Genomic DNA, 18,464 nt, shown 5'->3' with positions numbered 1-18,464 from the left:
GCAACTTTAAGACTTGTGGACTTCAACTCCCAGAATTCCTCAGCCAGCTCGGCTGGGAGTTGAAGTCCACAAGTCTTAAAGTTGCCAAGGTTGGAGATCCCTGCACTAAATCAAAACTTGGAGTATATGCTAGAACTGCTATGCTGATGCTATCAATTCTCTGTGCTGCATATTGCATGTCTCCCACATGGACAGCAGTGTCTCTAAATTAACATACACCAGAGAGAAAGATATAGGAACGTTTCAGGAGGCCTCCCAGTTTCCAAATACCCTGCATATATTAATATACGGGGACCTGGGTAGGAGGAAAAGGCATAAGAAACTTTTTGTGTGGTAAATTGGTACCTATTTCATTGGCTCAATTGACAGAGATAGAAAAGAATTGTTTGTTTGTTTTTTAAATATAAACATTAACACAAGGAAAAAATATTATTCCTTTTTTTAAATTCAGCATATTTTTTCAGGGAAGGAAATAATCCCTTCACCCACAGAAATTAGGTTTCATTGATTTCTTTGAAATTTGCTTTGGAGAGACAAAAGGAAATTAAAGGTTTAAACAGAATACCATAGTAAATTAATTTCTTATTTTTCTCATCTAGAATGCAACTGTGCTGTAGTTGGATTTGTGGACAACATATGTGGCTCCTAGGGCAATGGTCTTTGCCATCCAAATTATGCTGGATCCAAATACAGCCAGTTATTCTTGGTTATTAAGATCCCCCAGGTGCTGGATCTGAGTAAACAGGTTTATTTTCTGCCTTTTCATTCAGACACTTCGATTTACAAGTAACATTTAGCTGACTTACTAGTTTTTGGAAAGTATTTGTTTTTCCTAATAGGTATTGTTAGCTTTCTGAGTTTGAAGTCTAATGCAGCTTCCTCAATACTTGAGATAAATTTAGTCTCATTCAAAAATGGCTACCCTGTAGGAAGAAGCATTATAGTTATAGATCTAAAATTTTCTGAGATCCCTGGAGTCCTCTGTGGTTCAACTGCTTTGCTGAGCTCTGTTTGAATGATTATTGAAAAGTGGTTGGTAATTTCCTGCTTAAATTGTAGTGCAATCTTAAAATAAGCTTGGTATAGTACAAACAAATAGAAAAAAAAAGAGAACCTTAGTTTGCCCTGCCCACTTTCCATCATCGTTCTGTCCACTCTGACTCTTGTCTGCCTCCACATACGAAGGTTTTTATGTGTAGAACATGAATCCTTTTACCTATTAAATATTTCTTTGTCATTCTTTGCAGATGTAGTTTTTTGTTATGGCCCTTCATTGCTGTTGAACTGTGTCATTTCTCATCTGGGATAAATGAGAGGTTCAGAGCCCTGCAAAGCAGCTTAGCATTGGTCACATTTGCCTGATTTTCTTCCTTTTTGACTTAACTGCAATATTTCCAATGGAGACATTAATATGATAGGAACAGAGCTTTCCTTTTTTTCAAGAGCTTACTTTTGTAGATAGGGCTTACAATAAATGAATTGACCAAGTTTATATACCTGTGTCCAAAAGAGAAATGTGGAATGCATTATTCCACAAAGAAAAAATCATAGCTTCCTTGAGCAGTTGTAAAGCATGTGTACAATCACGCTGGAAAAAGGTTAAAAGTAATGATTTCCAAATTCTGACCTTCAGGTGATGGGAAATTAGAATTATATAATCTTTAGAGAGAAATGCCAACAACTGGGAAAGATGGGATTTGTAAACCAAAAGATGAGAACTTAGAATTTGGAGATAGCATATCACCCATCATATGGCTCCTTCATTCTTTCTAAAATTAACATCTTTTTGCAGCTTGTCAGTGTTCAATGTATGGCTCCTACCAAGACACATGTCATCCAACCTCAGGCCAATGTGATTGTCGACCTGGTTTCATAGGCCAGCAGTGTGACAGATGTATCTCAACAAGTAGTGCTTTTCCTTATTGCCAAGGTAAGAATTACAAGGACGGTCTTATTTATAGAAACATTGTACAGTCAGCAGCTGGTATGGATTTGTCTGAGATCAGAAGATTTTGATCAGCTCAGCTCCCACCATACCTTCTAAAGAAGTGTATTGCCTTTGATAAAATGTTTGGAATCTTGAATTGAGTGGGCTTTTTGGTCAGTCCTGACTCAGCACAGAGAAATGCTTTTCAGATTATAAATGATTATTTCATATTCTGAAAGAAAACTGCTGTAGGGATAAACAGTGAGTCACTGTTGAACAAGATGAAATTCTTTGAACTTGAACTTCCTGTATAAATTGATAAAAGTAAAGTTTTGAGAATAATACTACCTTTTTTAAAATTGTTAAAAAGGGGTCATCGATGAATGTGATCCTGCTGGAACCAGAGATCCTTATTCTGTAAGTATTATATAATTAGTATGGTATTATATAAATAGCATGAAGGGATATCAGTTAAAAAGAATAATTAACCAAGGTAGTACTGAATATATAGACAAAGAAGTCAGATAAATCAGAAAAGTAGGTAAATTTAATCTGTGAAAAAGAATATAAATCATCTACAGGTGTCTAAAACAACTCAAGTAACTAAATTAGCAGATCCAGTAGAAGGAAGTTTATTTAATTTCAAGATTAGGAAAAAAAAGTTGTTACAGGTAGTCCTTGAACTATGATTACAATTGGGACTAGAATTTCCATTTCTAAGAATGCGATTGTTAAGTGAGTCACGCCTAATTTTACAACTTTTTTTGCCATGGTTTGTTAAGTGAATCACTGCAGTTGATAAATGAATCATGGTTTTAAGCAAACCTGGCTCGCCCATTGACTTTGCTTGTTGGAAGCCAGCTGAAAAAGTCACAAATGGTGATCACATGATCCCGGGATGCTGCAACCATCATAAATACATGTTGTCAAGCACTTCAATTTTAATTATGCGATCATGGGGACGCTACAACATTTATAAGTGTGAAGACGAATTATTAGCCACTATTTTCAGTGCCTTTGTAACTTTGGTGGTTGTAAGTCAAGGACTACCTATACCAGGGCTGTCAAACTGGTGGTCCGTGGGCCAGATACGTCACGTGCAGAAGCTCCGCAAAGGCAAAAAACATCGCGATAGGTTACAATACGTCACGTGACTCAATTGAGTTTGACACCCATGACCTATTCCATAAGAGTTGCTTGATAGTGGGAAATAAAATATTCTGTTGCAATAATAGGAAGCATTTTCACCAGAAGTATTTAAATAGAGGCTAAACATTCAGAAATGTCCAGGAATCTCAATTTTGTTGAGCTAATAATCACATATGAAAGGTCAACAATATGTCATGGATTCTTTGGCAAAATAGCTGTGTGGGATATTTAACCATTCACAGAATGGCTGCCATGGGAGACATAAAACAGTTTTATCAGCCCTGAATGATTCTTTTTACCCTACTTGCTTTTCTCCAGACAAAAAACCTGAGCTGCTATTGCAATCTTGTTTATTTTCTATGTAAAACATAAAAAGATTAAGAGGACAAGGACCCATGAAACACTCTGTGGCATATACTAGTGTTTTTGGTGCCATTTAGAAAACTTGTCCTTGTTGGAAGAGTTCTATATTAAATAATTTCTAAGATTGTAATCTGTTGTAAGATTTCCCACTTTTTGATATAAAATCCTCAGCTCTCCTTTTGAGTCCAGCAAATATTACAGTCAGTATAGTCTAATAAAAAGGAATGTGGTGACTCAGTGGCTAAGACACTGAGCTTGTCGATTGAAAGGTCGGCAGTTCAGCGGTTCGAATCCCTAGTGCTGCGTAACGGGGTGAGCTCCCGTTACTTGTCCCAGCTTCTGCTAATCTAGCAGTTTGAAAGCACGTAAAAAATGCAAGTAGAAAAATAGGGACCATCTTTGGTGGGAAGGTAACAGTGTTCCATGCACCTTTGGCCTTTAGTCATGCCTGCCACATGACCATGGAGATGTCTTCGGACAGCGCTGGCTCTTCGGCTTTGAAACGCCCCCTAGAGTCGGGAACAACTAGCAAATATGTGCGAGGGGAACCTTTATCTTTTTATAGTCTAATAGTTACGGACTAAGGATCACTTGTAGATATAATTGACAGCTTTTTTGTTAAATCAATTCTAAAATTGTTCCCTATCTCATTTTTCTATATTATTAGCATGTATGACCCTTAGTTTTCTTTATTAACAAATGTATTTTCCTCTTCATCGTTAGGGCTATTGCCAGTGCCTACAAAATGTAGAAGGCCCAACCTGTAGCATCTGTAAGCCACTTTACTGGAACCTGGCCAGTGCTAATCCTTATGGATGTATAGGTAACTGTGCATATAATGAAAAGCAAATCTATTTTCCTCCTATTATTTTCAGACCATTTGAGATTTTCCAAATCTATTTTGTCGTCATCAGCCTTGAAAAGAATAGAGTAGAATGGAGGGGTTCCATGCTACTGAAATGTTTGTGAGGCCTTTCAGTGTGTAACACTAGACATTCATGGAGATTTTGCTTTTTGTTTATGTTGCAAAACGCTTTCTAATGTAGTTTGCAAAATTCATACTTTGCAATACATTGCAAATGGATGTGTAGTGTATTCTTTCTCCCACAAATAATCACATCATCTATATAGTAATGTGCTTGCCTCAGTCAAAATAGAAATCAGTATTGAACTGACATTATTAATTAATGTGATGGTCAATGCTGGACAAAGAAGTTTGATTAGAAAAAAGAAAATAATGTTTGCAGCAGACACATTAGAGAAAAGAGTTGATATTTAGCACAACCAAAAACAAATAAGAGAGAAAGTTTATGATTCAATTGCTGCCATCTCTCAGAATCCCAGTAAGTATGGAAATTTCAGGGTAAATCTCAGGTTTATTTCTTGTACTTCTCCACTGCCACCATCTTGAAGTCATTGTTGAAATAGGAAATGCTATTTTAATTTAATTCAAAAATTTTATTCTGTTCTAATCTTTTGAGACTCTTGCTTCCTTCTCTCCATTATTTTTAACATTGTGCCTGAAACTGAGGTTTGGAGAACTTGAAAATTTGTATACTCTGTACTGGTGCATCATTTTGGTCTTTTTTTTTTTAAGAATTATGGAGAAACTTAAAATCTGTCTATCAGCTGTATAAAACCACCAGAACTCAGATGTCCAGGATTTGTCTTTTGATTAGGAAATCCCAGTATTATAATCAAGTTCTCATTAGCTGGGATTCAGATAACTTTGTTTCCTTTTGCAGACTGCCAGTGTGATGTAGCTGGAGTACTAAGTGGTATTAGAGAATGTCAGCAGGTAAAAGCAATTTATTTACTAACAGTTTACCTACATTCTGTTTTACATTTAAAAAATTACAGAAGTCTTTTTATGAAGTAAAAACAATTTAAATTTATTTTATAAATATTTGTATTTAAGATTAAAATTACAATAATAAAAACGAATACAAACTTCTTTTAAAAATAGAAGAATAAAAAGAAAAAATAGAAATTCCCCAAAAGAAAGAAAAAAATATAGTAAAGAAAAATGGAAGTATATAAATAAACAACTTTTTTCTTCTTCAGAACAAGTATAAACAATTTTAATGGCTTATTACTTTATCTTAAAATACAATAAATATATTCTTCAGATATCCTATCCATAATCCAGAAACAAATCCTTAAAGTCTTGTTGTTCAGTCCTGATCAGAAAAAGTCATTAAGGGTTATCAGATAGAACAACATATCCATTTTAATCTTGATAAAATAAACCAGCATCATATTCCTTCCTTTTATTTTTTAACAATCTTGATCTTTATTTCCTTCAAACAATGAACTGGAATTTGATTTCTTTTCATTTCTTCTTTGTCCCTTCTCACAAAATTCTTTGAAACTTTAACAAGTCTCTTTTCTAAAACTCAAGGTATGAAAACTATCCAGTCTTAGTTTGTTATTTGTATATCTTTTTAAGACATCAGCAAGTTGGGTTTTTTTGCATGCTCAGTGTAATATTGTTTTCCATGTCATTCTTGTAGCCTGACTTTTGAAAATTCATTTTCAATTCAGTCTCATTGTTGTCAGTTAAAATATGTTGCTCTTTCATAACATCTTTTAAACAGTCTATCCATAGAAACAGATGTTCCCTTAGTGATACAGCTTTGTTTTTTGCCATTGCTTTTTAATTTCTTTATCATACTGTAAGTGTTCTGGAGAACACTAAAAAAACTACATAACTACATAACTACATTTCAAGTTGTAGATTATTTGTTAAATTCAGCACTCCATAAAAAGTCTCTCGTTCTTATCAATAATGAGAAAGATCTTCTTTCAGAACTCATTAGGAAGGATCACTAATGGAGGACTCTCAGATTGTGACTCCTGGAATTTGTGAAGAAATGAACTTAATAGAACTTAATAGCATATTGATGTTTTGATATTCTCAGGACAATTTCCAATATATTTCACCTTATAGAGTGGCTGCAGTTTCAAGTTAATGGAAATTCACGAGAGAATTTGGAACCTGTTTTCTGAATTGTAGGAGGACATCAAACATTTCTAATGAAGCAATCCAATAAACTATTCTATTTGTGTCTATATGCCCATTTACCACATAATGTCCAAAGCTTTCCTCTGTGCTGCTGTTGATATCAATGGAAAGATTTAAACTCTCCTTGGTTTTTTCCTTCCAACTCTCCCCTTATAGTTGGGTGGTGAATGTTATTGCAAACCTAATGTTTGTGGAGATCCTTGTGATACTTGTGAAGCTGGTTATTATGGCCTGGAAACCAAAAATTATTTTGGATGTCAAGGTACAGTATGGCTTTTTAAAAGCAAAACTTTGATACAGAATAATACATTTCTGAAAAGATTGTTTATGTCAGGGGTGGGCAACTGTGACCCTTTTACAGCCTGTGGACTTCAACTCCCAGAATTCCTGAGACAGCCAAGCTGGTTCAGGAATTCTGGGAGTTGAAGTCCACAGGTCATAAAGGGGCCATATTTGCCCACCCCTGGTTTATGTATTATTGCTATATAACAGCTTTGAGTATCTTGTACTCATACAATTCTGAGCCTTTTAAGTAAAATCTAGGAGGTTAATCCACCTTAATCAACTTCAGTTAGTGAATAGGTATTTCAAGAGAGGCAAGGGCAAGACAGAACAAGCATCCAACAAAGCTTCCATTCATAAATTGGCTATAGTGTAATACAATGAAACTCATTTATAATTGTAGCTTTCGATAAATATTTTGCTTAAATAAGATATATTTTAAAATAGATAGCTAATATAATAAATATTCAATGTTTTGCAAAATATTTTAGACTTTAATATGAGAATCGTTTAGAATATAATGGTGTATTCTTCAGTAGTGACCCTCATGAAAAGACAAGACAAACCTGTATTGGAAGTGTCATATGATCCAGACTTCTTATAAATGAGATGGTCTCCAACGTTCCTTCTCATTCTGTAATTGAAAAACATCTTGTTTATCTTTCTTTCTATAGAAACCTATAGTACTTCTAGTAGTGTGTTGTGTTTATTATCTGACCAAAATTTAATTTGATTCTATTTTTCACTGGCAGGATGCAAATGTGATGTGGGAGGGTCTGTAAGTTATGTCTGCAATGACCTGACAGGTGACTGCCAGTGCAGAAGGCACATAATTGGGAAAACTTGTATGGAGTAAGTAAAATGGGAAGACTTTTTTTGTGGCATCCCTCTTCCATTATGCAAATCAGGAAAATCACAAGCCACGTATCTTTTTCCTCATATTGCAACAAACCGACAAGGTTTAAGGAAAGAGCCTGTAGTACAGTGGACTAAAGCACTGTTATTAACAGATTAACATCTGCTGCTTGCAATTACTGCAAGTTCAAATCTCACCAGGCTCAAGATTGACTCAGCCTTCCATCCTTTCAAAGGTAGGTGAAATGAGGACCCAGATTGTGGGGGAAATAAGCTGACTTTGTATATAAATATACAAAAGTATGAAGGCTATTGCTTAACGCATTGTAAGCCGCCCTGAGTCTCCAGAGAAGGGTAGCATATAAATTTTAAAAAAAGAAAAAGAAAAAGAAAGAAAAAGAAAAACAGAATAATTACAAAGTGTATTTTGTTAGGCATTATTAGACATTTTCTATCTAGAAGTAAGCTTCATGATTTATAATGTAGTATGAAATGAGCTATGGTTACATAACAGTTTCAATATTTAAGTAGCAATAGCAATAGCGCTTAGAATTATGTACCTCTTCATAGTGCTTTATAGCCCTCAATAAGAGGCTTACAGAGTCAGCATATTGCCCTCAAAAATCTGGGTCCTCATTTTACAGACCTCGGAAGGATGGAAGCTGAGTCAACCTTGAGCCAGTGCGAATTGAACTGCCGAATTGTTGGCAGTTGGCAGTCAGCAGATGTAGCCTGCAGTACTGCATTCTAACCACTGTGCCTGTACTGTGTTCCCAAATGGATTTCATGGGGCTGTACCCCGGTTGTGAATCTCACCCAACAAGCTGCCCATTTACTCCTTTCTTTTTAGTTTTGCTTTTGGTGAAGGCAGTTTTGTTTAAGTCTGAGATGAATGCTAATCCTGATTGCTAGTAAGAGCTGTGCTATTTCAATTTTTATATTATCTACTATGTACTTAAATATTCATGTGTTATAGCATGATTTGAATTTTGGATTATTTTGAAGTTATTTTTTAAAGACAAAGCAGGAAATATGGTGCCTGAATAAATGATAAAATATATTGTCGATGTTAAGTAAATTAAAGCTTCATGTATAGGGACAATCTACTTTGCTAGGGATCCTATGAGCAGGAGGAAAATTATTGTCTTAAATGCAAATTTTCCAATGGCTTGTGAAAAACAGTATGCTAAATAAATATTTGACCCAGTAGAGTCTTATGTTAATATATAACACATTAATGTTTAAAAAGGAAGCAAGACATTGTTATTCTCTCATTTATGAAAGGCCTGAAAAGAATTATTATCTACCTGATTTACATCACATGAAGTTTGAAATTGAGGATGGTACATCTCCTAATGGAAGAGGAGTCCGGTTTGGTTATAATCCTCAAGAATTTCCTGGCTTCAGTTGGAGAGGTTATGTGCAGATGTCTTCAATACAGGCATGTACTTTACTTTGGTCCAGATATGTTGTGTGAATTAATCCTGGTCTGACTGCACCATCTCTTTAATCCTACTGGAATCGTTTTCACAGATTTAAATTCCTTTCTTTAGTTTTGTCTACTCCCTGTCTAGATTTGTTGGATCATGTCATCTATCAAGACAGGAAAGACAATAGTTGTGATCTAACACATTTGAAATGAACAAGGTTAGGAAAACTGTTTTAGGTGGTGAAAAAGGAGATGGAAAACACAGCATTTCTCAATAAAATTTGGTCTCTTTATTATACTGTTTGCAGAAGGACCGAGGTGATGATTCCATCTAATTTTCTTAGCAGTAACTAAGACATCCTGGAACAGCAGATTGATATATACCTATAACAATTTTTCAGAACAATTAGATAATTAGGCTTTATATAAATCTTGGTTCTTCTACAGCCATATAGAAACATTTGACATGCCTTTTTTCAGCAGCAGTGTTGGGAATTAATAGAATTCAACCTACTAAAAGTAATTGTGTGTTACAAAACCTGAATTTTTATATGAAAAAAATATTGGTAGTCTAATCACAAAAAAGGAGAAATATATTCAGAAATTAAATTACCTATAGGTTTTGATTCATTAATTGAATTACTTTTAGCAGTATCCATTTATTTAGCATTGGGATTTAGCATTAGAAATTCGTGTTTGCCCAAACACCAATTAAAATGTAATTTATAAGTATGTTTAAATTGAAAGCAGCTTGTTGACAACACTGGGAATTATTCCTGGTTATTTTCTGTGACATTGATTTATGGGACATGAGACTACAGCCCATCTGCTTTCACTGTACTGGTCAACATCATATTTGAAAATAAGAACACTGAGAGTAGGATTAACTTATTTGTAGACTTCTGAGAAAAAATGGAGGTGATGCTCTGTTTTCATTACAAATATACCTGAAATCAAATTGTTACGTTTCTATGAACATAATAAAAAGAATGATTTTGAAGAAAATGATTGTCTTCAAACAATTATAAGAGGCATAATGTATGGAACTCTTTCCGGCTATATTGTTAATGATAGTGAGCTATAACACAATATTAATGTATTAAAGGAGGAAATACCCTATTTTTCAAATATCTAATATAAAATTGGCCAGAGAATGGCCATAATACAAAGTATATAATATTTGATTGTTCAAATGCAATATTTCAACAAATTAGTACCAAAGTAATTGGATAACACTACATGATACAACAGTCCCTCACTGATTCACTTGGCACTGATTCACCAAAGTAATTGGATAACACTACATGATATAACAGTCCCTCACTGATTCACTTGGCAATCATAGCAGAAATGAAGACCCTGAATTCAGTGGGGTTTACTCTCAGGAAGATGAATATAAGAAAGTAACCTTGGCGATGAGCCTCAGACTATTGACAAATAAGGCATTGTATCTAAATATATCAGTTTATATACTTGATTGGGTTTCATTGGGAAATGTTTTATTCTTTTTGGACCTAGAGTAAAGTCTACCCATAGTGCTACATTTTCTAATGTTTCTAGATGTTTCCTGTCTTTCGGTGGTAGTATTAAGTAATTTGCTTTCCTGTCCTCTTCTTTGCTTGTTATTTTCCCAGCCAGAGGTGGTAGTTCCTGTCACTGTGGCTTCTCCTAAGCTCTTCCATCTAGTACTGCACTATGTCAGCTTGGTTTCAAAACACTCTAAAGGGAAGATCTCAATTGCTGAGGGAAAACATTTTGACCCTAATAACACTTGTAAGTGAATTACATTTCTTGCTAGGTTTGCCTGTCTTCTCTCTTCCTTCCTTCAGAAAAGGCTTCTTTCTCTATGTATTCAGCGGCATGTCTGTATCTATTTATAGAGAGAGAGAGAGAGATCTTTTTTCCCCTTATAGATATTGAATATTTTGCTTGCATGGCTTACCCTTTTGGCACTTTATGGCTGTCTATCTTTTTCTTGTTTTATTAACTTCCATTTTACAGAATGAAGTCAGGATAACTTTGAGTGTGAAGAAACCAAAACCCTATTTATTTCATGTTATCTTGAGGTATATAAATCCTGGAACTGCAATAGTATCTGGCCACATAACAGCTTATCAATCTCGGACCCTAAAAGGTAGGTAAGCAGGACGGATGTAGAATTCGGTGAATGACATGCAATGAAATTTAGTGCAATTCAGAGTGTATTTAACAAGGCTTGTTTACATAATCCAATGAGTTTTGTGCATTTTGTAGTCTCTTACTCGGTGCTTGATCTTGTTAGCTTTCGTTTTGGGCAGGCTTCTGATAGGTGTTGTATCAGCCATGCATTTTCTTTCCTTTTTTTTTTCTAAAAAAAAAAAATGATTTATATGCCACCCTTCTCCGGAGACTCAGGGCGGCTTACAATGCGTTAAGCAATAGCCTTCATACTTTTGTATATTTTTATACAAAGTCAGCTTATTTCCCCCACAATCTGGGTCCTCATTTTACCTACCTTTGAAAGGATGGAAGGCTGAGTCAACCTTGAGCCTGGTGAGATTTGAACTTGCAGTAATTGCAGGCAGCTGATAATAACTGTTAATAACTGTTAATAACAGTGCTTTAGTCTGCCGCGCCACCAGGCTTTTTCCTGCATGCATATTGTATTATTCCCCCACATCCCCCACATATAGACTGTGCTTGTGCAACATGTTTAATCAGTTTTCTTAAAGACCATGAGTTGCTTGCTTTTAACACCATATATTTCATTAGTGGTAATTGTCCTTTTGTGAGTCTGTCTATGTGCATTTGACTTAGTACGCTATGCCAGCCTATTTACATAGTTCAACATAGTATCTAACCTCAGAAAATAGGATAATTCTGTTATTAGTTAAGTGATTTGTGCGATCATAAATATGTGTTCTGAGTGATTTAAATCACAGTTTTCTTTGAAGATATTTGAAAGTTCACATAACCAAATTTAAACATTGAATCTAGGCAATACATTGAATCGGCACCCTGACTCAGTTCAAAATTCTGTGGCATCTCCACTAGGCTATGGTTGATCTGTCTGCCCTTATTTATGGCTACAAAAGTGACATATAATTAATTATAACATAAAAGTGGCAGAAATATCCTATTTGGTCACAAATCCAGAACAAATTGTTTTAATCACTCTGGATATAAGCAGGGTCAAACTAAAGAAAAGTATAAAGCCCCCCAGCTACTCAGTTGTCATGCTCTTCCTTTAAAAAATTTTTTACTTGTCTTTGAACAAGTGTTTATGAAAACAAGCCCTACAACCCAGCAAATTAAACAATTTTCAGTTGCTGTATTTTTCTAGTATCCTTTATTGTCACAAAAGATGCCGACATGTGCATGTCATGCTCACGATCTTCATAATTAATCCATATTTCTCTGTGGTTGCCATTATTAGATCTTTAGTGCTGACAGATGTTTCTTAAGTTGCTTTTAGGAAAAGTGATTTTGGCAGACTTGCTTTTCGCTTTAATCATGTGCCTTTAAAAGCTACCATTTCCAGCTCCTATGTAGCAAGCTATGTTATTTGACAGGGATTAGAACTTGAAATATGGGTGCTTTGTCTGAGAGGTTAATACAATGTGAAAGGTACATATATTGAGCTTTGGTTAGATGAGTGTTTCTCAATTTGATAACTTTAAGATGTGTGGATTTTAACTCCCAGAATTCCCTAGGCAGCTTGTTTGTGAAACATTAGACTAGATGAATTATATATCTTTAAAGCTGTAGATTGTGAGTGCTATTAGGAGACAGTTACAGTTGACGGACATCTTGTACTGCTGATAACTTTTTTGAGCATTCATTTACTGGAAAATTTAACTTGGTTGCCATGAAGTAGATAAAGTTTGCATTTGACGAGCTTCATGGCTAAATTTAGGATTATTTTTGTTTGAGTGAAACTACCATTAGCAGCAAACATTTTTTAATTTATTTACCTGAGAATAAAGTAATTGTCTCCATGTTCATGTCTAACTTGGTTTCCTCATTTTATTGTCCAACTCTGGTTCTTGTATCCCAACTGCCAACTTATTTCACACAACATTCATATAGAAATTATATTTTAGTATTTGCTTACAAACCAAGATTTTATCTGTAAGCAGAAATTAACTAAAGGTGCTGAAGTTCAGATGTCACAGGAAACTCCAGCTTTAATAAGACAAAATGTGAGCTCCAAAGCTGGATGCAGGGGGAAATACGGACACATCGCTTGTTCTGTTATTCTAAATCACACTTTATTTATCTAAGATCATTGCCTTAGAATCAGGCTGCAGATTCTCCAAGGAATGGTGTCCATGCTGGCAGATCATGTATGGAAATGTATCTGAGTCCTTTCCTTAGCCCCTTCACTGGCTGACTGTCTAATTTGAATTAAGTAATGTTATTGTTGGATGAATAATGTTCAATAAATTATTAATTTGATTGTTTTTCATCAGGGATGGATCAGAGCAAAGACATCTTCTTCCCACTCAGTAGAGAGCCAGCTTTTGTAACTGTTCCAGGACAAGGTTTTGCAGATTCATTTTTATTGGGACCTGGAACTTGGATGTTTAAAATCAGGGTAGAGGGTATACTTCTGGTAAGAAGAAGATCTATCACAATAATATTTATATTTTCAGAAATTAATTCTCTGTTAGAGTACTCCCAAACAAATACAAGGGAAATGTCTATTCAGAAAATGAAATCTCACACTGGTGTAAAGAATGAGTCAGGCACATGCTTCAAGCACTAGTAGTAGAATCTGACTTATACTTGAGATTCATCCCTGTAAAGGCAGTAGGAATCTGATGGATATGTTGAATATAGAATTGTGCTTTTGAGCCACAATTGCATATAGGATTATTTAGAAATTTGTTTCAATATGGGTAGACAACATATAGATTGATAACTGCTATGTGATATGTGAATTATATTATTAATCCTGAACAGACTTTAGCCTGAACCTTGCTTCTCTAAATTAAGTATTCTCAGAGATGTGGACTTTTTGCTCCCAGTTTCCCAGCCAACATCTCTGTTATTGAGATTCCTGGAAATTGAAGTTCACATCTCTTCAGAAAGCACAGGCTGGAGAAATCTGTTTTATAGGGTAATTTTGTTGACATTTTCATATAAACATTAATGGCTATTGATATGCTTATGCTAGTATTGTTCTGTCACTTTAGGATTACCTAGTCCTCTTACCGAGTGACTACTATGAAGCATCCATCTTGCAATTTCCAGTTGTACAGCCTTGCACATATTCAGGATATGTCACAACAGATAAGTTAGTATCTCAGGGACATTAATGGGTCTTTTATTATGAATCTCTAAAATTTATGATGATGATCCAGTTAAACACTTTCTTTCTTTTTTTATTTTCAAGTTGTTTGCAGTATGAATACTTGCCAGTGGACAAATATCGCTGTGTTTTTGGTACAGAGGTAACATTTTTCTTGCATGGGGGAGAATACCAAAAAACAACTTTCCAACAGCCAACGGTCAAACATCCAGTGATGTCTCGTATTAGTGGTCAAAGGGTAAGCTATCCTTATAGAATGAAATTGGTTACATAGTGCCTATAGTATCTCCTGGCAGTTTTTGTAATTGAAAACACCACAGAGGATATATATTGTGTAAAAATACTGTAGAGACAGTTCTTTTTTTCTCCATGGTGTGTGTGTATATGGGTAGAATGCAGTATTGCAGGCTAACTCTGACCACTGTCAGGAGTTCGATCCTGATTGGCTCAAGGTTGACTCAGCCTTCCATCTTCCAAGGTCGGTAAAATGAGGACTGAGATTGTTGGGGGCAATATGCTAACTCTGTAAACCACTTAGAGAGGGCTATAAAGCCCCGTGAAGTGGTATATAAGTCTAAGTGCTGTTGATATTGCTATATAACCATCCCCCTCAAAACAGGGCATGATAAAAGGTAGCATCTGTATCTCTTTCCTCTGAATGGTTAAGGGAAGGTGAGCTGTTGTTACCCCTCCAAGGTAAATCAGACGGGAAACACAACGAGATGAACTAATTCTATTTTATTGTAAGACTACATTAACAGAATCTTGCAAGTCTAAAAATACAAACTTCCCACCACCACTTATAACTGTTTGATAAATTAGGGTGGGTCCTTCCTATGTTTCTTCTCCTGACTATTAAGTCACTGGGGCTCCTGCATCTCTTGTCTGATTCCTAGGCAACATCTCTTCCCCTCATTTTCCAAGATCATCCACACATTCCATTACAATTGTATATACCATTCTAATAGCTTCCTTGTTTGTCTATAGATTTGTCACAGCATGTGCCATATTGATACGTTTTTGTTTTATGCATCTTCTTTCTGGATCGATGTGCACATTGATAATTTTAATGCTCTATTGTGGGTGCTCTCCCAAAGCTATGGCCAAAAAGGAGCTTATTTTATGACTGCCATTGTAGATGTGAATAATTATGAAATACTTCTTTACTAGAAGTCAAACTGATGTGGTTGCCCTACCTCTACCTGTTTAGGCTTCAGGATACCCCAATCACTCTGCTTCTCTTTTTCTGGGCAGGTTGGTGAACCAGTGAATGCAGTCATCCACCATCTTTGTATTTATGACTCATGTAAGCCCTAGAGGCATTCTGAAATACTGTATAAAGATGACACCAGATGCTAGAATTTTCTTTTACAACATTGTACTAAAAATCTAATTAAAAAACAACAACAAGTAAGGTAGAGGGACTAGCTAATGCCACAAAAGATATCTGCAAAGACATAGATACCATGTTGGAAGCTAAATGTATAGGGAAAGTATTAACTCTGGAGAATGTAGAAGAAAATAGTTATTATTTTCCTAGCAAAAAAGCATTTACAGGTTTACTTCCCTTGTTACTCTCCTTTGCTTTAACCCTTAACCACAGATGGACTATTTCGCCTACACTATTACAGACATGAGGTCATAATGACCGCTATAGCTGCTGGCCATAGTCCAGATAATTGCACTACAATATTGTGACTAGTGGTTCTGTATCTATTGTTGCAAAAGGTTCAGAAGACCATTTGAATTTGTTCTTGCTATGTAAATTATTGCATGATGTAGATTGTACCTGGTCATCAATTTCATCAGGAGCTTCATAATACCTATTTTCTTCTCCATTCTCCAGGGTTAATACTTATACTTACCTATACATTTAGCTTCCAACATGGTGTCTATGTCCTTGCAGATATCTCTTGTGGTATTAGCTAGTCTCTCTACCTTACCTGTTGTTGTTTTCGCTGATGTCAGAATTGGTGGCGGCTGTGGGTTCCTCATCATCCATTACAAAATTTTCATTGCAATCTGATTCTACTTCATTCAGATCACTCTCTGTTTCTTCATACCATGTTAGAACAGTTTCTTCAAAGTTTGGGTCACCAAATCACACACTATTTGGCAGAAAATGTGGCCCCGACATTATAAAAAATATATATGTTAATGAAAATCTGCGGTCAAAATGACCACAATTCAAATTCAAACACCGCTACAGAAAACACCAAATAACTTAATTAAGTGCGATGCTGCATACACACTTATTGGCAGGAAAACAAAAGCTATTCACAACCAGAATGGTCCATGTCTAAAAATAGGGGTGTTCCAAACGTTTTGGAAAACTGTTGCGGTCACTATGACCGCAGGTCTGTGGTTATGGGTTAAAAACCGAGGTGATAATTAGTGCATGAAGTAGCCACCCCTCCATTGTTCTGATAGCATCCAAGCATGATTTGAATCTTCTTTAGGTGAATCTACAGATCAAACTGAAGGTTCCCCAAATTGGCCGCTATGTAATCATCTTTGAGTATGTCACAGATCATGATCTAATGTATGTCAGCAATATACAGACTGAAAGTCTTGGACAAGTGATGGAGGCTAAAATTAATATATACAGCTGCAAATATAGGTAAGAAAAATGTAATAAGTTGATGTTTTGGGCTTTAATAATCTAAATATACCTGTCTTTCTTCCTTCTTTCCTGGGGTTCTTAGTTTCCAATGCAGTCCTTTTCTTTATCTCCTTTATTTTATCTGATAAAAATAGCACTCTAAATAACATGTTTGTTTTTAGGCTCAGTTCTTTGCCTCTACTTTCAAGAAAACAGTTGTAGTTTCTTTCTCATGCAATTAGACACATACTGTTAATTAAGAGGGTTTTTTTCTTAAATAATTGAAGTGTGGATGATGTGTAAAAACTTAAAATCATTCCTGTTACACTGAAAAGAATATAGAAATAGTTTTAAAATATTAAATATCCTCAACAAATTTAAGCTAAGAAAGGGCAGAAGATGTTTCAGATTCTACTTCTTGATATTAATATTATTATATTTGCATCCTGCATGAGGGGATGATTTCCAGAGGAATGAAAGGCATTTTGATTGCTATTTCTATTGTTGAACTATAGCAATAATTTAAACATTTCTTTATATGATCACTCATGAAGACTGGGAAATGAAACCAGCAGTGGAATTATGGGGCAGCTGTATAAAAGCACAATTTGGGTTTTTTTACCCTGTGTTCCTGGACTAAATACATACCTCAACATATCTTTTTCATTATGTTTTGAACACACATCTTCAGCACTTTTTAATACATGGATTTAGTTACTAGACTTCTGTTGTATCCCACACAGTCCTAAAATCTGTCCACCCTGGTTGTGACACTTTTTCAAGTTAATCTTGTGTTAACATTTTTTGTCATGTTTTGTAAAGGCATGTATTTGTAGAATAGCCTTAGATACCAGCTGTTTCACAGGCCTACCATAGAAGAACAAACTGAATGGTGAACTGAAATCTGTAATGTGCATGTATTGATTGAAAGCAGTGGGCTTCTTTATTTAATTTAAAATTGATATGTAATTCATGCATTTGGTGATAGCTTCATAGAGAAGTTGTTCAAGGCAGAAAAAAACCCCTTCTTTGGAATTGGAGAATATTAGGACTTAGTTACTAACTACTTTTAAAACCTATTCCAGCTTCCTGTGTCGCAGTGTTGTGATCGATGATATGGCTCGTATTGCAGTTTTTGACCTTTTGGCTGATACAACATTACATCTCAGATCATCAGCTATAGATTTTCTACTGGTGAGTTTCTTATATTTTCCTGAACAGAATATAAAGAAAATATGCAACTATTTTATATAGGAAATATAGAATGCTATCTTATTCCAGCTCAACCAATTATCCTTCTGCTCTATATATCTGCTTTGGTGTCTCTCTTATAGCTTTATTCAGTTGTCATGATTCTATCTAACTTTTCTCCTTTGCTGCCTGTCCATCTCCTTTTATATCCTTCTGTCCATCAATGGTCTTGTTCCCAACCCCAAATCCAGTTTTTCTACATTTCCAGCCATTTTTTACTTCTTGTTATCATTACTACAGGAGACTGAATTAAGAAGAAGTGTAATGAGAAATATAAATGTAAATATA

The 18,464-nt window shown here is 35.2% G+C and overlaps 1 protein-coding gene across 1 annotated transcript in view; it reads left to right on the top strand.

The window, feature by feature from the left end:
* Positions 1-18,464, top strand: part of LAMA3 (laminin subunit alpha 3) — a 134,772-nt gene that overhangs the window by 36,002 nt on the left and 80,306 nt on the right. Inside the window, exons 13-25 of the mRNA XM_070942340.1 lie at positions 1,793-1,930; positions 2,298-2,344; positions 4,163-4,262; positions 5,185-5,237; positions 6,621-6,726; positions 7,499-7,598; positions 8,886-9,042; positions 11,032-11,164; positions 13,482-13,624; positions 14,208-14,308; positions 14,408-14,561; positions 16,783-16,943; positions 18,011-18,119. Coding sequence (XP_070798441.1) covers positions 1,793-1,930; positions 2,298-2,344; positions 4,163-4,262; positions 5,185-5,237; positions 6,621-6,726; positions 7,499-7,598; positions 8,886-9,042; positions 11,032-11,164; positions 13,482-13,624; positions 14,208-14,308; positions 14,408-14,561; positions 16,783-16,943; positions 18,011-18,119 — 1,502 coding nt within the window. The remainder of the gene's footprint in view (positions 1-1,792; positions 1,931-2,297; positions 2,345-4,162; positions 4,263-5,184; positions 5,238-6,620; positions 6,727-7,498; positions 7,599-8,885; positions 9,043-11,031; positions 11,165-13,481; positions 13,625-14,207; positions 14,309-14,407; positions 14,562-16,782; positions 16,944-18,010; positions 18,120-18,464) is intronic.

This window comes from Pituophis catenifer, unplaced genomic scaffold, assembly GCF_029215685.1.
Source record: "Pituophis catenifer annectens isolate HBS135680 unplaced genomic scaffold, rPitCat1.0.hap2 SCAF_3, whole genome shotgun sequence".
Classification (NCBI taxonomy): Eukaryota; Metazoa; Chordata; class Lepidosauria; order Squamata; family Colubridae; genus Pituophis; species Pituophis catenifer.
The sequence above is the reverse complement of the archived record's forward strand: the minus strand, read 5'-3'. Positions and strand labels throughout refer to the sequence as shown.